This window comes from Lepidochelys kempii, chromosome 8 (genome assembly GCF_965140265.1).
Source record: "Lepidochelys kempii isolate rLepKem1 chromosome 8, rLepKem1.hap2, whole genome shotgun sequence".
In the NCBI taxonomy this organism is placed as follows: domain Eukaryota; kingdom Metazoa; phylum Chordata; order Testudines; family Cheloniidae; genus Lepidochelys; species Lepidochelys kempii.
In genome coordinates this window covers 87,431,358-87,447,652 of record NC_133263.1, presented here as the reverse complement: position 1 = coordinate 87,447,652, position 16,295 = coordinate 87,431,358, and the positions used below count along the sequence as shown (strand labels likewise).

At 49.3% G+C, this 16,295-nt stretch overlaps 1 protein-coding gene across 1 annotated transcript in view; it reads left to right on the top strand.

Annotated features, from left to right (window-relative positions):
* Positions 1–16,295, top strand: part of LRRC7 (leucine rich repeat containing 7) — a 386,482-nt gene that overhangs the window by 221,366 nt on the left and 148,821 nt on the right. Inside the window, exon 8 of the mRNA XM_073357368.1 lies at positions 14,721–14,784. Coding sequence (XP_073213469.1) covers positions 14,721–14,784 — 64 coding nt within the window. The remainder of the gene's footprint in view (positions 1–14,720; positions 14,785–16,295) is intronic.

Sequence of the window (16,295 nt, the reverse complement as noted above, 5' to 3'; positions counted from 1 at the left end):
TTGTAAATAAACAAGATTGCATCAAAGAAAATACCAGGTTCTACCAATTTCTGCTGCCAACTGGAACATCCCCAGAGCCCTGAAATTTGACTAGCTGCTCATGCTGAAAAGGGGTAACCCTATTATTGCAATATTACTTTGAAAATTAGAATCAACTTTAATTAGAATCATTAGAATCAACCCTCTGCAGAAGGTTCCTAAACCAACCATTTCACTCACTGATTTATATTTTGTATTTCTTTTCTTTCCTTTCCTTTTATTTTTAACAACAAAAAGCAGAGTACATCTGTATAGGACTCAATTGGCCTGTCAGGGTTTAGTCGGAAACCCTCCAGCAGGGGACAGCATCTTTTTCCAGCCTGGTTCTTGAAAAAAAGTTGACGAGGCATATATTTTATAAGAGAAGGGAGTTATCGGGGCTTTGACCTGTTTCTTTATTTTTCTTCATTTACTTCAGTATAATGACAGTGAGGGAAGAACTTGACTTGAGATGCATGGTTTTCCTTATATTTGGACCTGTTAAATACAATGCCCAAGGAAGAGGAAGACTTTATTGTTAGCCAGAATGTCTGGAATGGCATTTCGAAGTGAGAAGTGAGACCTGTACAACAGTCTCAGGAAGCAGCATTGGAGTAAAGTCTTTGCCTATCTGATCATATTTATTCTTCTTCAAGTGCTTGCTCATGTCCATCCTATGTTAGGTATGTTTGCTCACCACATGCACCGGTGCTGGAAGTTTTTCCCTCAGCGGTATCCATAGGGGACCAACTCTGGCACCCTTTGAAGAGGCATGCGTATGCAGTGGTATAAGGAGTGCCGCCGGCTTCCCACTCCCTCGGTTCCTTCTTACCGTCAGTGACAGTGCTGGAATGTCTCCTTGCCTTGGCAAGTGGTCTCAGTCCAGTGTTTTTTTCCTTCAGCCTTTTGTGTAAATAGTTTTTAGATAAGTAATTTTAATTGTTCTCTTGATAGAAAGCTTAACAGTGCTGTAGATAAGTTAGATAGTCCCCTGAGAGACTTAGCCCAAGGACGGGGCATGCCCCGGTCCCCGGGCTTCAAACCTTCTGATTGCTGCAAAAAGCTATGCTAATCAGCGACCCACACCAAAGCTGCTTGAAGTGCTTGGGGGAAACCCATCTTAGCGACAAAGTGTTGCATCTGCAAAAGCTTCAAGCCAAGAACTAAAAAAGAGCAGAGCCTAAGACTAAGAGCACTCCTTAAGGACTCGGCCCTCTGAGCTGACACAACTGGACTCTGCACCGAGCACCATGGCATCAGTGCGAAGTGCGCTGCCTGCACCGATCTGCGCCCATCACCGATCCCCATCCCCAGTGTCTGCTAAGAAGCAGAAGAGGCACACTGGGAGAGGGCACTCCTCAATGCCCTGTACACGGAAGGGGAAATCCAGATAGCAGCATAGGTCCGTGCGTGGCAGCGTATCTTCTCTGGCGCTCAACCAGGCACCTGCATCACTGGCTAGGCTATCAAGCCTTCCTAGGGACCCACCAGCCACCCCAGGTAGTGGCAGAAATCCCCGCACCTGGAGGTTCCATTCAGGTTCCAGGCTGCTAAAGACATCATGTCTTTGCCAATGCCACCACCACCGCCCTGTCAAGATGTCGTCATCTAAAGAGGGAAGCCATCACCGAGGCCCACGCAACGTTCTTCATTCTTGAGGCATTGCTCCCCGGCACTGCAGCTATTGGCATCAGAGCAGCGATCTCCAGAGACGCGCTTTCGACCCACCCATACTGACCAGAGCTCCTGGCACCATTCGCTGGACTCTTAGCATTGGTCCCCTGAGGCATGGCATCACTCTTCGGGCAGTCAGCGAAGACCCAACATGCCTCCAGTCCCCGGAATCACGGCAATGGTCGTTGGAGCATTGGCATCGATCCTCAGAGCAACGGCAGTCACCTGTGCCATGGCGTAGGTCCCCAGAGCCATGCTGCCGGTCCCTGGTGTTGTCAGACGCCACCGGTGTGGTGCTCTGCTCTATCCAATGCTGATAACAGTTGGCTGCTTGCGTGTCCCCTCTGTGTGCTGCCTCGGCTCTGCACAGATAGCTGACACAGCAGACCCCGAGAGAACACCCAATGACAACAGACTCCAATAAGGTAGAAATGCACCCGGCCAGGTTTATTGTCAAACGAAACACAGTCTCTAGCTCCCCAGATCAGATGTCTACAGTTCTGCTCATACATATGTGACAATGGACACAGCTCAGTCAGTGGCGGAACACTCCAGTGCCCTCTAGGCTGGATAATGACATCCACATCCAATGGCAGGGATGCATTCTTATGCACAGGTACAAACAAGTTACACATCACTCCTGACGTATCGAGGTGCAACCCCTCTATGCAGTAAGGTGCCACCTCTCACCTTGTACAAGTTGGCTCAAACAAAACAACTCTATCCATCATGTTAGCCTTTTGCCCCTGTCTTTGGGATGGGTCAGCTTGTTCCTTGTTATGTGTGTGGAATGTGCAAGTATAGGAGTGTTCTGATATTTCTGGTGTCAAGTACCTTTTAGGTATATATATATATTTTGGAAACATCAGTCCTTTCCTTGCCAGCTTCTGCAAGCAGGGCCTGCCTCTGGCTCACAGCTTAACTTTGCTTTATGTTAGCAAATTCTTGACCATTACTTTAGTTCAGGCCTTAGGCCTCATACCAGGCCTCTGATATAAGGGTTTATGTTTCAGGGCCTCATCTTACTACTCCTGGGTCTGAGATGCTGATCGCCAGACTCACGGCAACAATCCCCAGAGTTAAGACAGCCCCATTCCTGTATTTGGTGTCCCGGCATCCATCTCAGAACTCCAGACATTGATCGCCGGTGTACAGTCATCAGTGCACCAAGCTCCGCTACTGGTCCCCGGGCAGAATGTACCAAGACACTGAACCCCAGGACCTCTCCCCTAGCAGTAAGTGCCAGGAGGGTAGGCACGGAAGGGAGATGGACACGGCGACGGCACCACCATGGTCCCCAAGGCAGGAACTTTTCTCCTCGGGCTCGGAGGCTGAGGAGACTGCGTGTCCCTTGAGCCAGGCCTACCCAGACAGATCAGGGTGGGAGTTCCACCAGGACTATGAGCTGGTGCACGCTCACAGGACCAGTGGCCCACGCTGTGGCACTTTTGGAACCCCTGGGTGTTCCCCCAGGCATCAGAAACCCAGATGCAACGATCAGTGTCGGGGCATCAGAGAGGCAGTCGGTGACAATCTCCTGCCCGTGCCCCTCCTTCTCCCCCCCCAGCCTCCAGAGTAAGGATCTGAGCAAGCACTTTCTGGACTTGGATGAGGCCACCCTTATGGGGGATGCAGAGCCAGCTCCTCCCCCTGCCCTCCCCTCCTCATCCTTCTCACCCAACAAGGCAGTGCCAGGACCATCCCAGACAGTGCCTCAGCACGATTTCAAGGCACACCCAGAGCTGTTAAAGCGGGTGGTGGCGAACCTGGGGTTAGAAGCAGAGGAGCTGGCGGAACCCTCTGACACCGTCTTTGACATTTTGGCCGTGGTGGCCCCATCTAGGGTAGCACTGCTGGTCCATGAAGGGGTGGTAAAATTGGTCAAAACCTTATGGCAGACCCCATCCTCTCTCCCGTCCATCTCCAAATGGGCGGAGAGGAAATATTACGTCCCTGCTCAGGGCTTTAAGTCCTTATATTCCCACCCAGCCCCGAACTCTAGAGGTTTATGCGGCCAACTAGAGAGACAGGCAGAGCCAACCTGGCCCAACTCCCAAGAACAAAGACGGAAAGAGGCTAAACTTATTCGGCAGAAAAAAGTATTCATCTGCCAGCCTCCAATTACACATGGCAAACCATCAGGCTTTACTTGAGAGGTCTGACTTCACAGTGTGGCAGTCTGTGGCCAGGTTCGCAGACTCGCTGCCAGAGGACTCCAAGAAGGAATTCCTGGCTATTTTAGAGGAAGAGAGAAAAGAGGCAAAACCTCCCTTCAAACAGCCTTTGACGTGGCGGACTCAGTGGCCAGGTCCATCACTATGGCTGTGGCAATGAGACATGCGTCGTGGCTGCTATCTTCGGGACTGTCGATGGAGGCCCAGCCGTCAGCTCAGGACCTCCCTTTCAATGGCCTAGGCCTGTTTGTGGAACAGACAGTCTCATGGTTACATGGGTTTTAGGACTCTAGGGCTACTTTATGTTCCCTAGGACTCTACACACTGGCCCCTGCCAGAAAGAGGTTTAAGCCACAGCAACATCAAAGACCAGGAGGGCAAGCCCGACCAGAGCTCTACCGTAAAAAGGGCAAGGGTTACAAGCACCATCAAGGCCAACAACCAGCCTCTTCCTCCTATTCGGGCTCTGCCCGCTACTCTCCTGGAAGCAAGCCAGCCCAAGGACGACCTTCCAGTCTGCAGCCAGGATCCTGCATCCCTTTTGTTTTCAAATCACCTGTTTCCTTTCCTCCCTGCTTGGGCTTCTATAACATCGGACTGGTGGATCCTCAGTACAGGAACAGTGAGATATACCCTCCAGTTTATTTCTATTCCCCTCTCCACCTCCCTTCCCCGTCCCTCATCAGGGACCCTTCTCATGAGCAACTTCTCACCCATGAGGTGCAACCCCTCCTGTGGTAGGGGCCATAGAGGAAGCCCCGATGCATCTAAGAGGGAAAGGGTTCTACTCTCTGTATTTCCTGATACTGAAGACCAACAGGGGTCTGCGTCCCATATTGGACCTACAAAGCCTTAACAAATATCTCAAAAAGTTGAAGTTCCGCATTGTCTCCCTGGCCTCTATTATCCCCTCCCGGAATCCTGGAGATTGGTACGTTGCCCTTGACCTAAGGGACGTGTACTTTCATATCTCAATTTTCCACAGGCACAGGAGGTTTCTGTAGTTCGTAGTAGGATGGGCCCGCTACCAATTCACAATGCTCCCGTTTGGCCTGGCTACAGCATCAAAGGTGTTCACAAAATGCATGGCGGTACTTGAAGCTTGCCTAAGATGCCGGGATGTTCAGATCTACCTGTACCTCAATGATTGGGGGCTCATCAGGGGTCGTTTGAAGGTACAGGTTCATCACAGTATCGAGCTGGTCAAGCCACTTACCGAGCTCTGGGTCGCTTGATAAATGAACAAAAATCCACCTTGGTCCCAGGTGCAGAGAATAGAGTTCATCAGGGTGGTTTTGGACTCTACCTGAGACAGGGCTTTTCTCCTGGAACCCAGATTCAAGGCAATGTAGGATCTCATTGCCCAACTTACCAGTCACCCAATCACCACAGCCAGGGTATTCTTCAGGTTGCTAGGGCACAAGGCAGTATGCACTTATGCCACTTGGCAGCATGCACAACTATGATTCAGACCCCTCCAGATGTGGCTGGTGTTGGTCTACAGCCCAGCCAGGCACCACCTGGACAAGGTCCTCACAATTCCACCACAGGTACTTACTGCTCTGGAATGGGGGTCCGACCCGGGAAATATGTCTGAAGGGGTACCCTTTGCAACTCCGAAACCCATGATGGTACTAGTATCAGATGTGTCCAACTTGGGTTGGGGAGTCCACTCTGGATCACTCAAAACCCAGGGGTTTGGTCCCAGGAAGAGCTGTCACTGCACATCAATGTCAGGGAACTCAGGGCCGTCCGTTTGGCTTGCAAAGTGTTCCTTCCTCAGTGGTCCCATCAAGTGGTACAGGTATTGATGGACAATACAGCGTCCATGTTCTATGTCAACAGACAAGAGGGAGCATGGTCTTCAGCCCTCTATCCAGCACGACATTCACATCGAGGCTCTAAATCTCGCTGGTGTCCGAAACACTCTGCGGGATCGCCTTAGCAGCTGGGGGATCACCTTTTCTCTCCACGAGTGGTCCCTCCACTCGGAGGTCATCAGAATGATCTTCCAGAAGTGGGGAATTCTATAAGTGGACCTATTTGCCACCAGGCAGAACAGGAAATGCCACCAGTTCTTCTCCCTGCAAGATCTCAACAGTGGGTCGCTTTCTGATGCCTTTCTCCTGTCTTGGACAGGCGACCTGACGTATGACTTCCCGCTGATCCTGCTTATCAGCAGCACCTCATGAAGATCAAAAGGGACAAAGCCAGAGTCGTCATGATCTCCCCATCATGGCTTTGCCAGCATTGGTTTGGCGCGCTCATGGACTTGGTGACAGTGGCCCTATGGAAACTTTGTAATGAGTGAAAAGAAGCTGCGTCAGTCTGATCTGACCAAGATATTGTTTGCACCTACCAATAACCAAAAATAACTTTGATTCCTTCTCCCACTGCTGTTCATAAGTTATAAATTACTCAAAAATTTGTTACTCAAAAATTTTCCTACCTTCTGTTGAAAATCTTGTACCTAGTTTTGAGGATTTTTTTGCTGTCTTTCGTCCTTGTGTTTAATATCAGTCCAAAAGGTGCATAGATTATACTGCTACCCTCACTGAAGCATCTTACAAACACCATTTACATATTATTTTAAGTATCTTGGGCCTTATTCATTGCTGGTGTAATTCAAATGGCTTTAACAGAGTCAGTTTATGCTTGGGATGACTCTGTCCTCTCTACTCTAAACAATACAATTCAGGGTGAAATCCTGGCCCCATTGGTCTACACTACAGCTTGGAAGGTGCTATTCCCAGCCCGATAGACAGATTCACACTAGCACACTAAAGCAGCAATGTGAACATTGTGACACTGGAAGCAGCCTGGGTATTTATCATCCTTCTTAGCCTTTGGACCTTTTCTATTCTCTTGCTGTGTAGAATGGAGCTCTAAATTTCATAGCCTGAATGTGGCCTAACTTTGTTATGCAGAGCTGGAAAATAAAATCTCCAAGTGCATTCTTATTCTGCCTTTTGTCACACTCGGGTCCTTCTGATTTTGTGAAATTCAGATAGTTTAATTTAAATATACATTTCAGTGATGTTTGTAACCTGTATCCGGGGGCAGGGGGAGGGGGAGAATGCAATGTAGCACATAACAGGAATGTAAAGGATGGGGGTTTTTTTGGGGTAGGGTTTTTTTGTTTGTTTGTTTTGAGTTTTTTTGTTTTTTGTTGTTGTTTTTTTGCAGGGGTAGGGGAGGTATTACAGTTGGTTTATGCAGGACCAAGATAAATGACCTCAAATCTAGAATTTTATTGTCAGTAAGATTCTTGCCTTTCATAATTTGCAGCTTCACTGATTGAGGTACAAGGTGGTCAAATGAGTTTTTCATGATTACACAGTGATTAATCACAGATGTAAATTCAAGTTCCTCCTGATACAGTCCTTTACCATACTCACTGTGGTTGATTAATTATTACGAGGCATGAATTACCTCGTATTCTTGATTTTTCATTGCATTTCATGGTGTTCCAAAGAAGGTGAGCTGCTTTTGTAGGCTTTGCTGTTCCATGTCTACACAGTGCTGCAGTATGGGCAGCAAGGAGCTTCACCACCCTGAAGGGAGCTCAGAGGAGGAAGTCTGCTGTGAGGGAGTACAGCAAGTTTCCCCACACACAGATGTGGGATCTCTACATCCCTTTTGGGTGTCTTGTATGCCAGGAAGTGCACAGAGGAAAAAATATCTGTCCTACATTGAAATTGTGCCCTGCAGTGGAGCAGAAGCTCGAGGCAGGAGGAGCTCATTATGCTTTCCCACTTCCTTAGTGCACCCACAGAATAGCATAAACAATCCGGTCCAATCTGGTAATATTTTAGTACTTTCCTCCATTTCACTGATGTACCAGCTGTCTGTTGATCCCTAGAAAAAACGTCCCTCAGACTTTCTAGTGTAGAAAGATAGTGAGAGACAGAAAAAGAATAAACTGTTATAATATGCTTAAAGAATATTAAATTTTTGCCCTATATCTTTTATCTAATGAAGAACATTTCTCTTTCTATGTAAGATTATGAAGTTGCTTCCACAGTACTTTGACATGATAGACAGCCAAATTTGGCCCTGAATATTATTTCACTATTAAAGTGGGTCTTTATCTAGGAACTGGCAAATCACCAATACATTTAAAACACTGTATATGTCCTGGGCTGTTTTGTCTCTTTTCATTTTGGTTAATCTCTTGGACAGGGCTAATCACATCAAATCCCCTATTGAGCATTGTTGCTCTTTATGTTATAAAATGGCAAATTACAATAAATATCTAGTAGGTTACACTTCTTAAATAAATGTCACCACTAGATATCTTGGTACAGTATATAATTGCTTAATTAAAAATTGTGTTCCAGAGTTTATCTTGAGTGTTTACATTGATTTATTTAAGATAATAGATCAGGAAAAATCCATAATAATATTTGTCAGTGTAACTGTTTAGTTATGGCAGGAATGAAAGATTAGTTTTTCTTCGAGTGATTGCTCATGTGTATTCCACAATAGGTGTGCGTGCTTGCCACGTGCACTGGTGCCGGAAGTTTTTCCCCTAGCAGTACCCGTAGCGACCCCTGGAGCGGCACCTGCCTGGCGTGCTATAAGGGGGGCTGCACTCCTCCAGCCCTCAGTTCCTTCTTGCCGCCAGTGAAGGTGCATCCAGCTTTGCTGCAGCTCGTCCCCAGCTCTTCATTTGTTCAGTAGTACCTGTAGTCAGTTACCTAATTCAGTTAGTTTAGTTAGTCATTGAGACCAGGCCAGGGCATGCCCTGCGCCCCAGGCTTTAAGTTGTGTGACTCTTGTAGGTGCTCTGTGCCAAGGAGCGACCCACACACGGATTGTCTGTGCTGCTTGGGAGAAACCCATATCAGCGAAATGTGCAAGACCTGCAAGTCTTTCAAGCCCTGGACTAAAAAAGAAAGGGACGTTAGGCTCCGGGCCATCCTGATGGAGTCGGCGCTGGTCCTGGCCCCGACCCCGGCACGCCGCTCCGAACTGGTACCCGGCACTGCGGTGTCGGTACACGGAGACCCTCCAGTACCCTCATCCCGTCGGCACTGCTCCCCATCCACGGGGCACGCCAAGAGGATTGGAAAGACTCCCTCTTTGCAACGGCACTGAGGGAAGTCTGGGACAGAGGCTAGGCCCATGTCGGGTAGTCCTCGATCCCCATCGGGCCCTAGGCCTCCGACTCACATTGAGCAGAGTAGCCTGGCCCCTTCGGAGCAGACCTCTCTGGATGTCCAGATGCCATCTACGCCCAAAGCCCTCCAGGCAGCCAGGGATGTCATGTCCATGCCAGTGCCCGGAGCTCCGCCGATGTCGGCCCCATGCTCCAGAGGCAAGCCACTGCTGGGATCTCCGCAGTCGCCACCAGCCCAGTACCGGTCTTGGTCAAGGGAACGTTCCTGACACCGCTCACCACCCAGCGACCATTCAGGGCTTAGTCCATGTAGATTGCCCTTGACGCAGGCCAGACTGTCCAGATGGGTGCCGTCCAACCGGGACTCCCGTCACCGCTCATCTTTGCAAAGCGAATGTCTACGGGACTGTGGCAGACGTCATCAACGGTCCTCGTCTTGCAGGAGATACTGCAGTCAGTTGTGGCACAATCGTCGATGCCGTTCACACTCTGACTCCAGTTCCAAGTCTCCGCCAAGGCACCGTAGCCCCAGGCGTTGATTGCCGGCATCTTGCCAACGTGGGTCTGCCCATCGAGGCCGTTCGCAAAGCAGCTACTACTGTCGGTGCCGCTCCTCCACATCGAGATCGCCGTCCCGTGGCCAATGAAGATCCTGGCACTGCTGATACTCCTGGTCCAGAGGCAGCAGCAGTGGCCTCCCCTCACAGCCGCCTGTCTACAGGGCAAGCTAGCCAGCCCCGCTGGTGCCTCAGCAAGCACAATGGCACGAAGCATTGTGGCCAGCCCAGTGGTACCAGTGGGCACCGTGGCCTCTGGCGCAGCCCCCGGTGGGGGCTCGCTCGGTAGCTAGGGCCTCGGAAGCACCGTCGGCGTACATCTTCAGACCACCAGAAAAAAGGTTAGTGGGACCTGTGTCCTCAGTACTGTGCCTGGAGTCCAACCAGGTGGGGGATCCGCTGGATGACATCCAAAGCACCGCATCGGCCTCGCCCTGTCCAGGGGAGCTGATTGTGGCCCCGCCCCCCTCCGTCCCACAGGAGGACTACCGGGCCCACCAAGACCTCCTAAAAAGGGTGGCAGCGAGCCTCCACCTCCAGATTGAGGAGATAGAAGAGCCCTCAGACTCCCTGTTCAATGTGCTGTCTGTCCCCTTCAGCACCAGACAGGGTGGCCTTGCCTCACCATGAAGGGGTGGCAAGAATTTCAAATGCCCTGTGGCAAACACCAGCCTCGTTGGCTCCCATCTCTAAAAAGGCGGAGCACAAGTACTTTGTACCCACAAAGGGACACGAGTATCTGTATACCCACCCAGCGCCCAACTCCTTGGTGATCAAGTCGGTCAACCACAGGGAGCAGCAGGGGAAACCAGCCCCAACCCCCAAGAACAAAGACTCTTGGAGGCTGGATATTTTCGGGAGAAAAGTTTATTCATTGTCAAGCTTTCAGCTACGAGTAGCAAACCATCAGGCTCTCCTGAGTCGCTACGAGTTTAACCTCTGGGAATCCCTCCCCAAGATTGAGGACTCCCTCCGGGAGTGCGATAAGAAGGAATTAAGGTGCTTGTGGAGGAAGTGGCGGTGGTTGCAAGGGCATCCCTGCAGGCTGCTTCGGATGCAGCGGACATGTCTGCATGGTCCATGGCCTCAGCGGTGTCCATGAGATGGGCATCATGGCTTCTGCTCTCTGGGCTCTCCAGCGAAGCGCAGTTGTCAGTGCAGGATCTCCCTTTCGACAGGAAGGTTCTGTTTGCTCAGGAAACAGGCACAAGGCTGCATGGTATGAAAGACTCCCACATGACCCTCCAGACCTTGGGCCTCTATGTCCCTCCTCCGGCAAAACCCAAGTTCAAGCCGCAGCAGGCTCCCCCCCAAGCCGCCCTCCCGAAGTACGAGGCCACCCACAAAAAGCAGTGGGACAATAGAAAGCGCCCACAACAGCAATCCCAGCCTGCCCCCCCGCGTGGGTCTTCTAAGGTCAAGCAGGTGGGCAAAAGATGTTCTTGACGGGATGCTTGGGGGTACCCCTCCAGTTCTCAGCAGGGACCTACCCCCAATAAAGCTCCCTTTCTCCAATCGGTTGTGTGCTTTCCTCCCGGAATGGTCGCGGCTCACCTCGGACCAATGGTCCTCAACACCATCTCCTGAGGTTACACCCTTCAGTTTACCTCCTCCCCGCCCAACTGCCCTCCGCCCCCATCCCTCCTGGGGGACCCCTCTCACGAGGCTCTGCTCGAGCAGGAGGTGGGGCGGCTCCTGGACCTAGAAGCTGTAGAGGCGGTGCCCAAGGAGTTCCTGGGCAAGGGGTATTACTCCCAGTATTTCCTTATCCCGAAGGCCAAAGGGAGGCTCAGGCCCATCATGGACCTGCGAGGCCTGAACCACTAGATGGTGAAACTCAAGGTTTCCCTGGCCTCCATCATCCCCTCTCTGCATCCTGGGGACTGGTACGCTGCCCTTGATCTACAGGATGCGTACTTCCACATTCACATATTCGAGGGGCACAGACACTTCCTCTGTTTCGTGGTGGGACAGAGTCACTACACAATCCTACCTTTTGGTCTGTCCACTGCCCCCAGGGTCTTTACAAAGTGTATGGCGGTGGTAGCGGCCTACCTCAGACACCAGGGGGTCCAAATATTCCCATATCTGGACAACTGGCTAGTCAAAGGCACCTCCTGGTCACAGGTGAGGGATCATGTGGCACTCCTCCTGTCCACATGTGCTGCCCTGGGCCTGTTGATAAACAATGCCTGCAGTGGTGGTCTGCCCTAAACAACATGCTCCAAGGAGTCCCGTTCAGAGCCCTGTCGTTGGAGCTGGTGTCCGACTCTTTGGACCTGGGGGGGGCCCATGTGGGGAACTTTCAGATCCAATGCCTGTGGTCTCTACAAGACCTACCCATTCATATAAACATCAAGGAACTCAGGGCGGTACGGCTGGCATGCATGGCCTTCCACTCTCATCTGGAGGGCAAGGTAGTCAGGGTCCTCATGGACAACACGGCCTCGATGTTCTATATGAATAGGCAAGGCAGGGCCTGATCCTCTGCCCTCTGCCACGAAGCCCTCAGTCTATGGGACTTCTGTATAGCCCACTACATTTACCTAAAAGCCTTCCACCTGCCGGGTGTCAGGAATGTGAGGGCAGATCGCTTGGGCAGGAATATTTCCTCTCAGCACAAGTGGTCTCTACACCCGGAAGAGGCTCACCAGCTCTTCCAAAGGTGGGGAACTCCCCAGGTGGACCTATTCGCGACTCGGCAGAACCAGCGATGCCCCCAGTTCTGCTCTGGGGGGGCCTGGGGCGGGGCGCTATCTCCAATGCCTTTATCCTGTCCTGGTCAGGCCGGCTTCTCTACACCTTTCCCCCATTCTGTCTAATCAGCAGGGCCTGGAGAAAATAAAGACGGACAAAGCCAGGGTCCTCCTCGTTGCCCCAGCATGGCCCAGGCAGCACTGGTATGGGACCCTCTTGGGGCTAGCGGTAGCTCCGCCATGGCAGTTTCTGCTCCGCCTGGACCTCCTTTCTCAGGACCAAGGCAGCCTCCTCCATCCCAACCTAGCAATGCTTCATCTCACGGCGTGGCTACTCAGTGACAAGGAAGGGACATGCTCGGAACAGGTTCAGCGCATCCTCCTCGAAAGTAGACGGCCCTCCACTCACCGCTCCTGTGTGGCGAAGTGGTGTTGGTTTTCGAGGTGGGCGGCAGGCCAGGGTGTTTCCCTGACAGCCGTCCCGATCCAGCTTATCCTTGATTACCTCCTCCACCTGAGGGCCCAGGGACTGGTGTCCTCATCAGTCAGGGTACACTTGGTGGCCATATCGGCCTTTCATCCCCCGGTGCAAGGGCACACGGTGTTTTCCCATGCTATGACCAGCCGGTTCCTTAAAGGTTTGGACCGTCTCTATCCATATTCCAAGACGCTGGTTCCACAGTGGAACCTAAACCTGGTGCTGGCTTGTCTCACAAGGGCCCTGTTTGAACCACTGGCCACGTGTTCCTGGTCTCACCTCTCATGGAAGGTGGCCTTCCTGGTAGCTATCATGTCGGCCAGGTGGGTCTCAGAGCTCAGGGCCCTAACCTCCGAACCGCCGTATACAGTTTTTCACAAGGACAAGGTCCAGCTCCGCCCATCCCCCGCGTTCCTCCCGAAGGAGGTCTCCACCTAACACATGGGTCAGGACATATTTCTGCCAGTCCTCTGCCCCAAGCATCACGTGACTAGTGAGGAACGCCATCTCCACACACTTGACGTGAGGTGAGCTCTGGCTTTCTACCTCGAGCAGACCAAGCCGTTCAGAAAGTCTTCGCAACTGTTCGTCGCCTCTGCTGAGCGCGTGAAGGGTCAGCTGATTTACACTCAGCAGCTTTCTAAGCGGATCACTTCGTGCATCCGTTCCTGTTATGAGCTGGCAGGGGTTCCCCTGCCGCCCATTGTGAGGGCACACTCGACTCGGGCACAGGCCTTGTTGGCTGCCTTCGTGACCCACATCCCCATCCAGGACATTTGTAGGGCTGCCACGTGGTCTTCAGTTCATACGTTCACCTCGCACTATGCGATCGTCTCCCAGGCCAAGGATGATGCCAGGTTCCACAGGGCTGTACTCCGTCCCAAGAACTTGTGAACTCCTACTCACCTCCAATAGATACAGCTTGGAATCACCTATTGTGGAATATGCATGAGCAATCACTTGAAGAAGAAAAGACAGTTACCTTTTCTGTAACTGGTGTTCTTCGAGATGTGTAGCTCATGGCTGTTCCACACCCCACCCTCCTTCCCCTCTGTCGGAGTTGTCTGGCAAGAAGGAACTGAGGGTGTGGGGGAGTGCAGCGCCCCTTATACCGTGCCTGGCAGGGACCGCTCCAAGGGTTGTGGGGGGGCACTCCCATACGGGTACTGCCAGGGGAAAAACTTCCGGCACCGGTGCACGTAGCAAGCATGCACACCTATTGTGGAATAGACATGAGCAACACATCTCAAAAAACACCAGTTACGGAAAAGGTAACTGTCTTTTTCAGATTATCAACCAAATGTAAATGTACAATAACAGAGTAATCTAATTATATTATTACTGTATATTCCTTTTCTTTTCTCACTTCATTTCCTCCTATTGTTTGTTACATGTATGCAGGGCCAGAATTGCCCATGAGCAGAGGACTAGTCTCAGGACTGTGCATTACTTCAGGCTAGCATAAGCCCTCAAAATAGGGTTTAAGTGGGAATTAATTGTTATGTAGATTCTGTGCTGCGCCTCTGCACACGGATGAATTTCAATGTCATTATGTCATGTCTGAAATTAGACTGCAAACTCTTTGGGGCAAGGACCATGTGTTTGTACTTTTTCTGTAAAGCCCCTAATTCATTTTTGGGGGTGGTATAAATAAAAATTTTCATTAGAATTGTGAAAATATATGTGACTTCATATTTTTTTTAAAATACTTGAGTCAAATTCATTCTTGGAGTGACTCAGGTTAAATCAGTAAAATTATAGAATGGTTCAATTTGCTTCCTTGTGGCTATCTTTGTATTAGAAGTAATATTTTTTGCTACAGAAACTTAAGCAAATATGCCTTAAATCTGAAACAAATTGTATAGACTCTGCTCTTATATCCGTGTAAATCTGATGTAATTCCATTGAAGCCCATGGCTTTATCTGGTATAACAGAGCAGAATTTGGCCCAAAATTTCAAGGTAAAATTTTCACCTTATATATTTTCCTTGTCTGTTACAGGTCAATGCACAAACTGACGCAGCTGGAGAGGCTTGACCTAGGCAATAATGAGTTCTCTGAGCTGGTAAGGAAAAATGTTTTGGTAGAATATGTGTGTGTGTGTGTGCGTGTGTTTGTGTGTGTGTGTTAGACCTTTTATACATGGAGAATTAAATTTTTAACTTAAAAGATGTTTTGGCACTGGGCACATTTATTAGTAAAATAATGAACTTGCCATGGCTCAGAGGATTGGTAATGGAATTACAAGACCTTTCAATTCCAGCAAGTTGTTTGAAATCAGGCCGAAGTTGGAAGTGAATATCAATAACAACTAATAGATATGGGAGGCCTACCAATATGTGAAATGAATTGGTGATTCCATCGTAGTTACTTTTGAACAGGTGTTAGTATTTCCAAAGCTACCACCACATTTGGCAGTAAGTGGCAAACTACTCTTACTAGCAGGGCTAAACTTTTCAAAAGCACTTATGTGACTTAGGAGCCTAAGTCCCATTGACTTTCACGGAGGCTCCTAAATGCCTAAGTCATTTTTGAAAATGAGACTTAGACACCGAAGTTACTTGGGTGCTTTAGAAAATTGTACTCAATCTCAATAAAGAGGCAAAGGACTGATTTAACATCATCTATACGTGTTTTTCTATTATGTCAGTGATGAGGCACTTTTGTGGGGCAATATGAGGAAATTTAAACTGATCTTCTGTTGTGCTTATTCTGTGGATTCTGTGGATGATAATTGATGATTTCGCTGATAGGAGCTATTAATCCAGCACATTTATCAGGCACCAAATCCCTTCTTTCTATCAGACTGGCTTAGATATTTCTATAGCACCATCACACTAATACCTAAATTACAACTTTTGAGTATGATGTATGTCTACCCTTATGTGTGTAAAGCAGCTAGCACACAATTGACATTATATAAATAACCATTAATATTTAACAGTAAACAATGTCAGCTTGGTCATCAGCAGTGGGCTTCTTAATAACATTGAATTCAATCAATTAAAACAATAAATTCTGAATGAGCTAATGAATAACAAATTATTTAGCGTTTTGTTTGGTGATATAAAGTACAAGAGAGGTTGAGGCCACTTTGTACCATTGCTGCCTCATCTTCCATAAGGCTTTCAACTGCCAGAGATCTCTGTCATGGTCTAGGCCTTTGTAAAACAGCATGTTTGTATGTACCAATATTTTGGGGCAGATTCATCCCTTGTGTATGGAGTTATGCTGTTGATGAATTAGCCACAATAAGCCTATCTGTGAGAAAGCACAGAAGTCCAGGAATGATCTAACATTAAGCTGTAAGCTTTTTATTTGAAAAGTAAGATTTAATGTTCTTCAAAAACAATTTTGAAATTGCCAGTGATTAGGATATGTTGGCTCTTTCCAGAAAGTCCAAAGAGATACATGGAAATATTTCTTTATTTGGATAATGTGCAGCAAAATAGATGCCAGCATTATTGTCTGAAAGAGATGTACTTTATTTCAGAAATAAGAAATGGACCTATTAGGATGAAAATGGTGAAAAATTCTGGTTGAGTGAAAAATGTATGCACTTAATATAATGGGTAA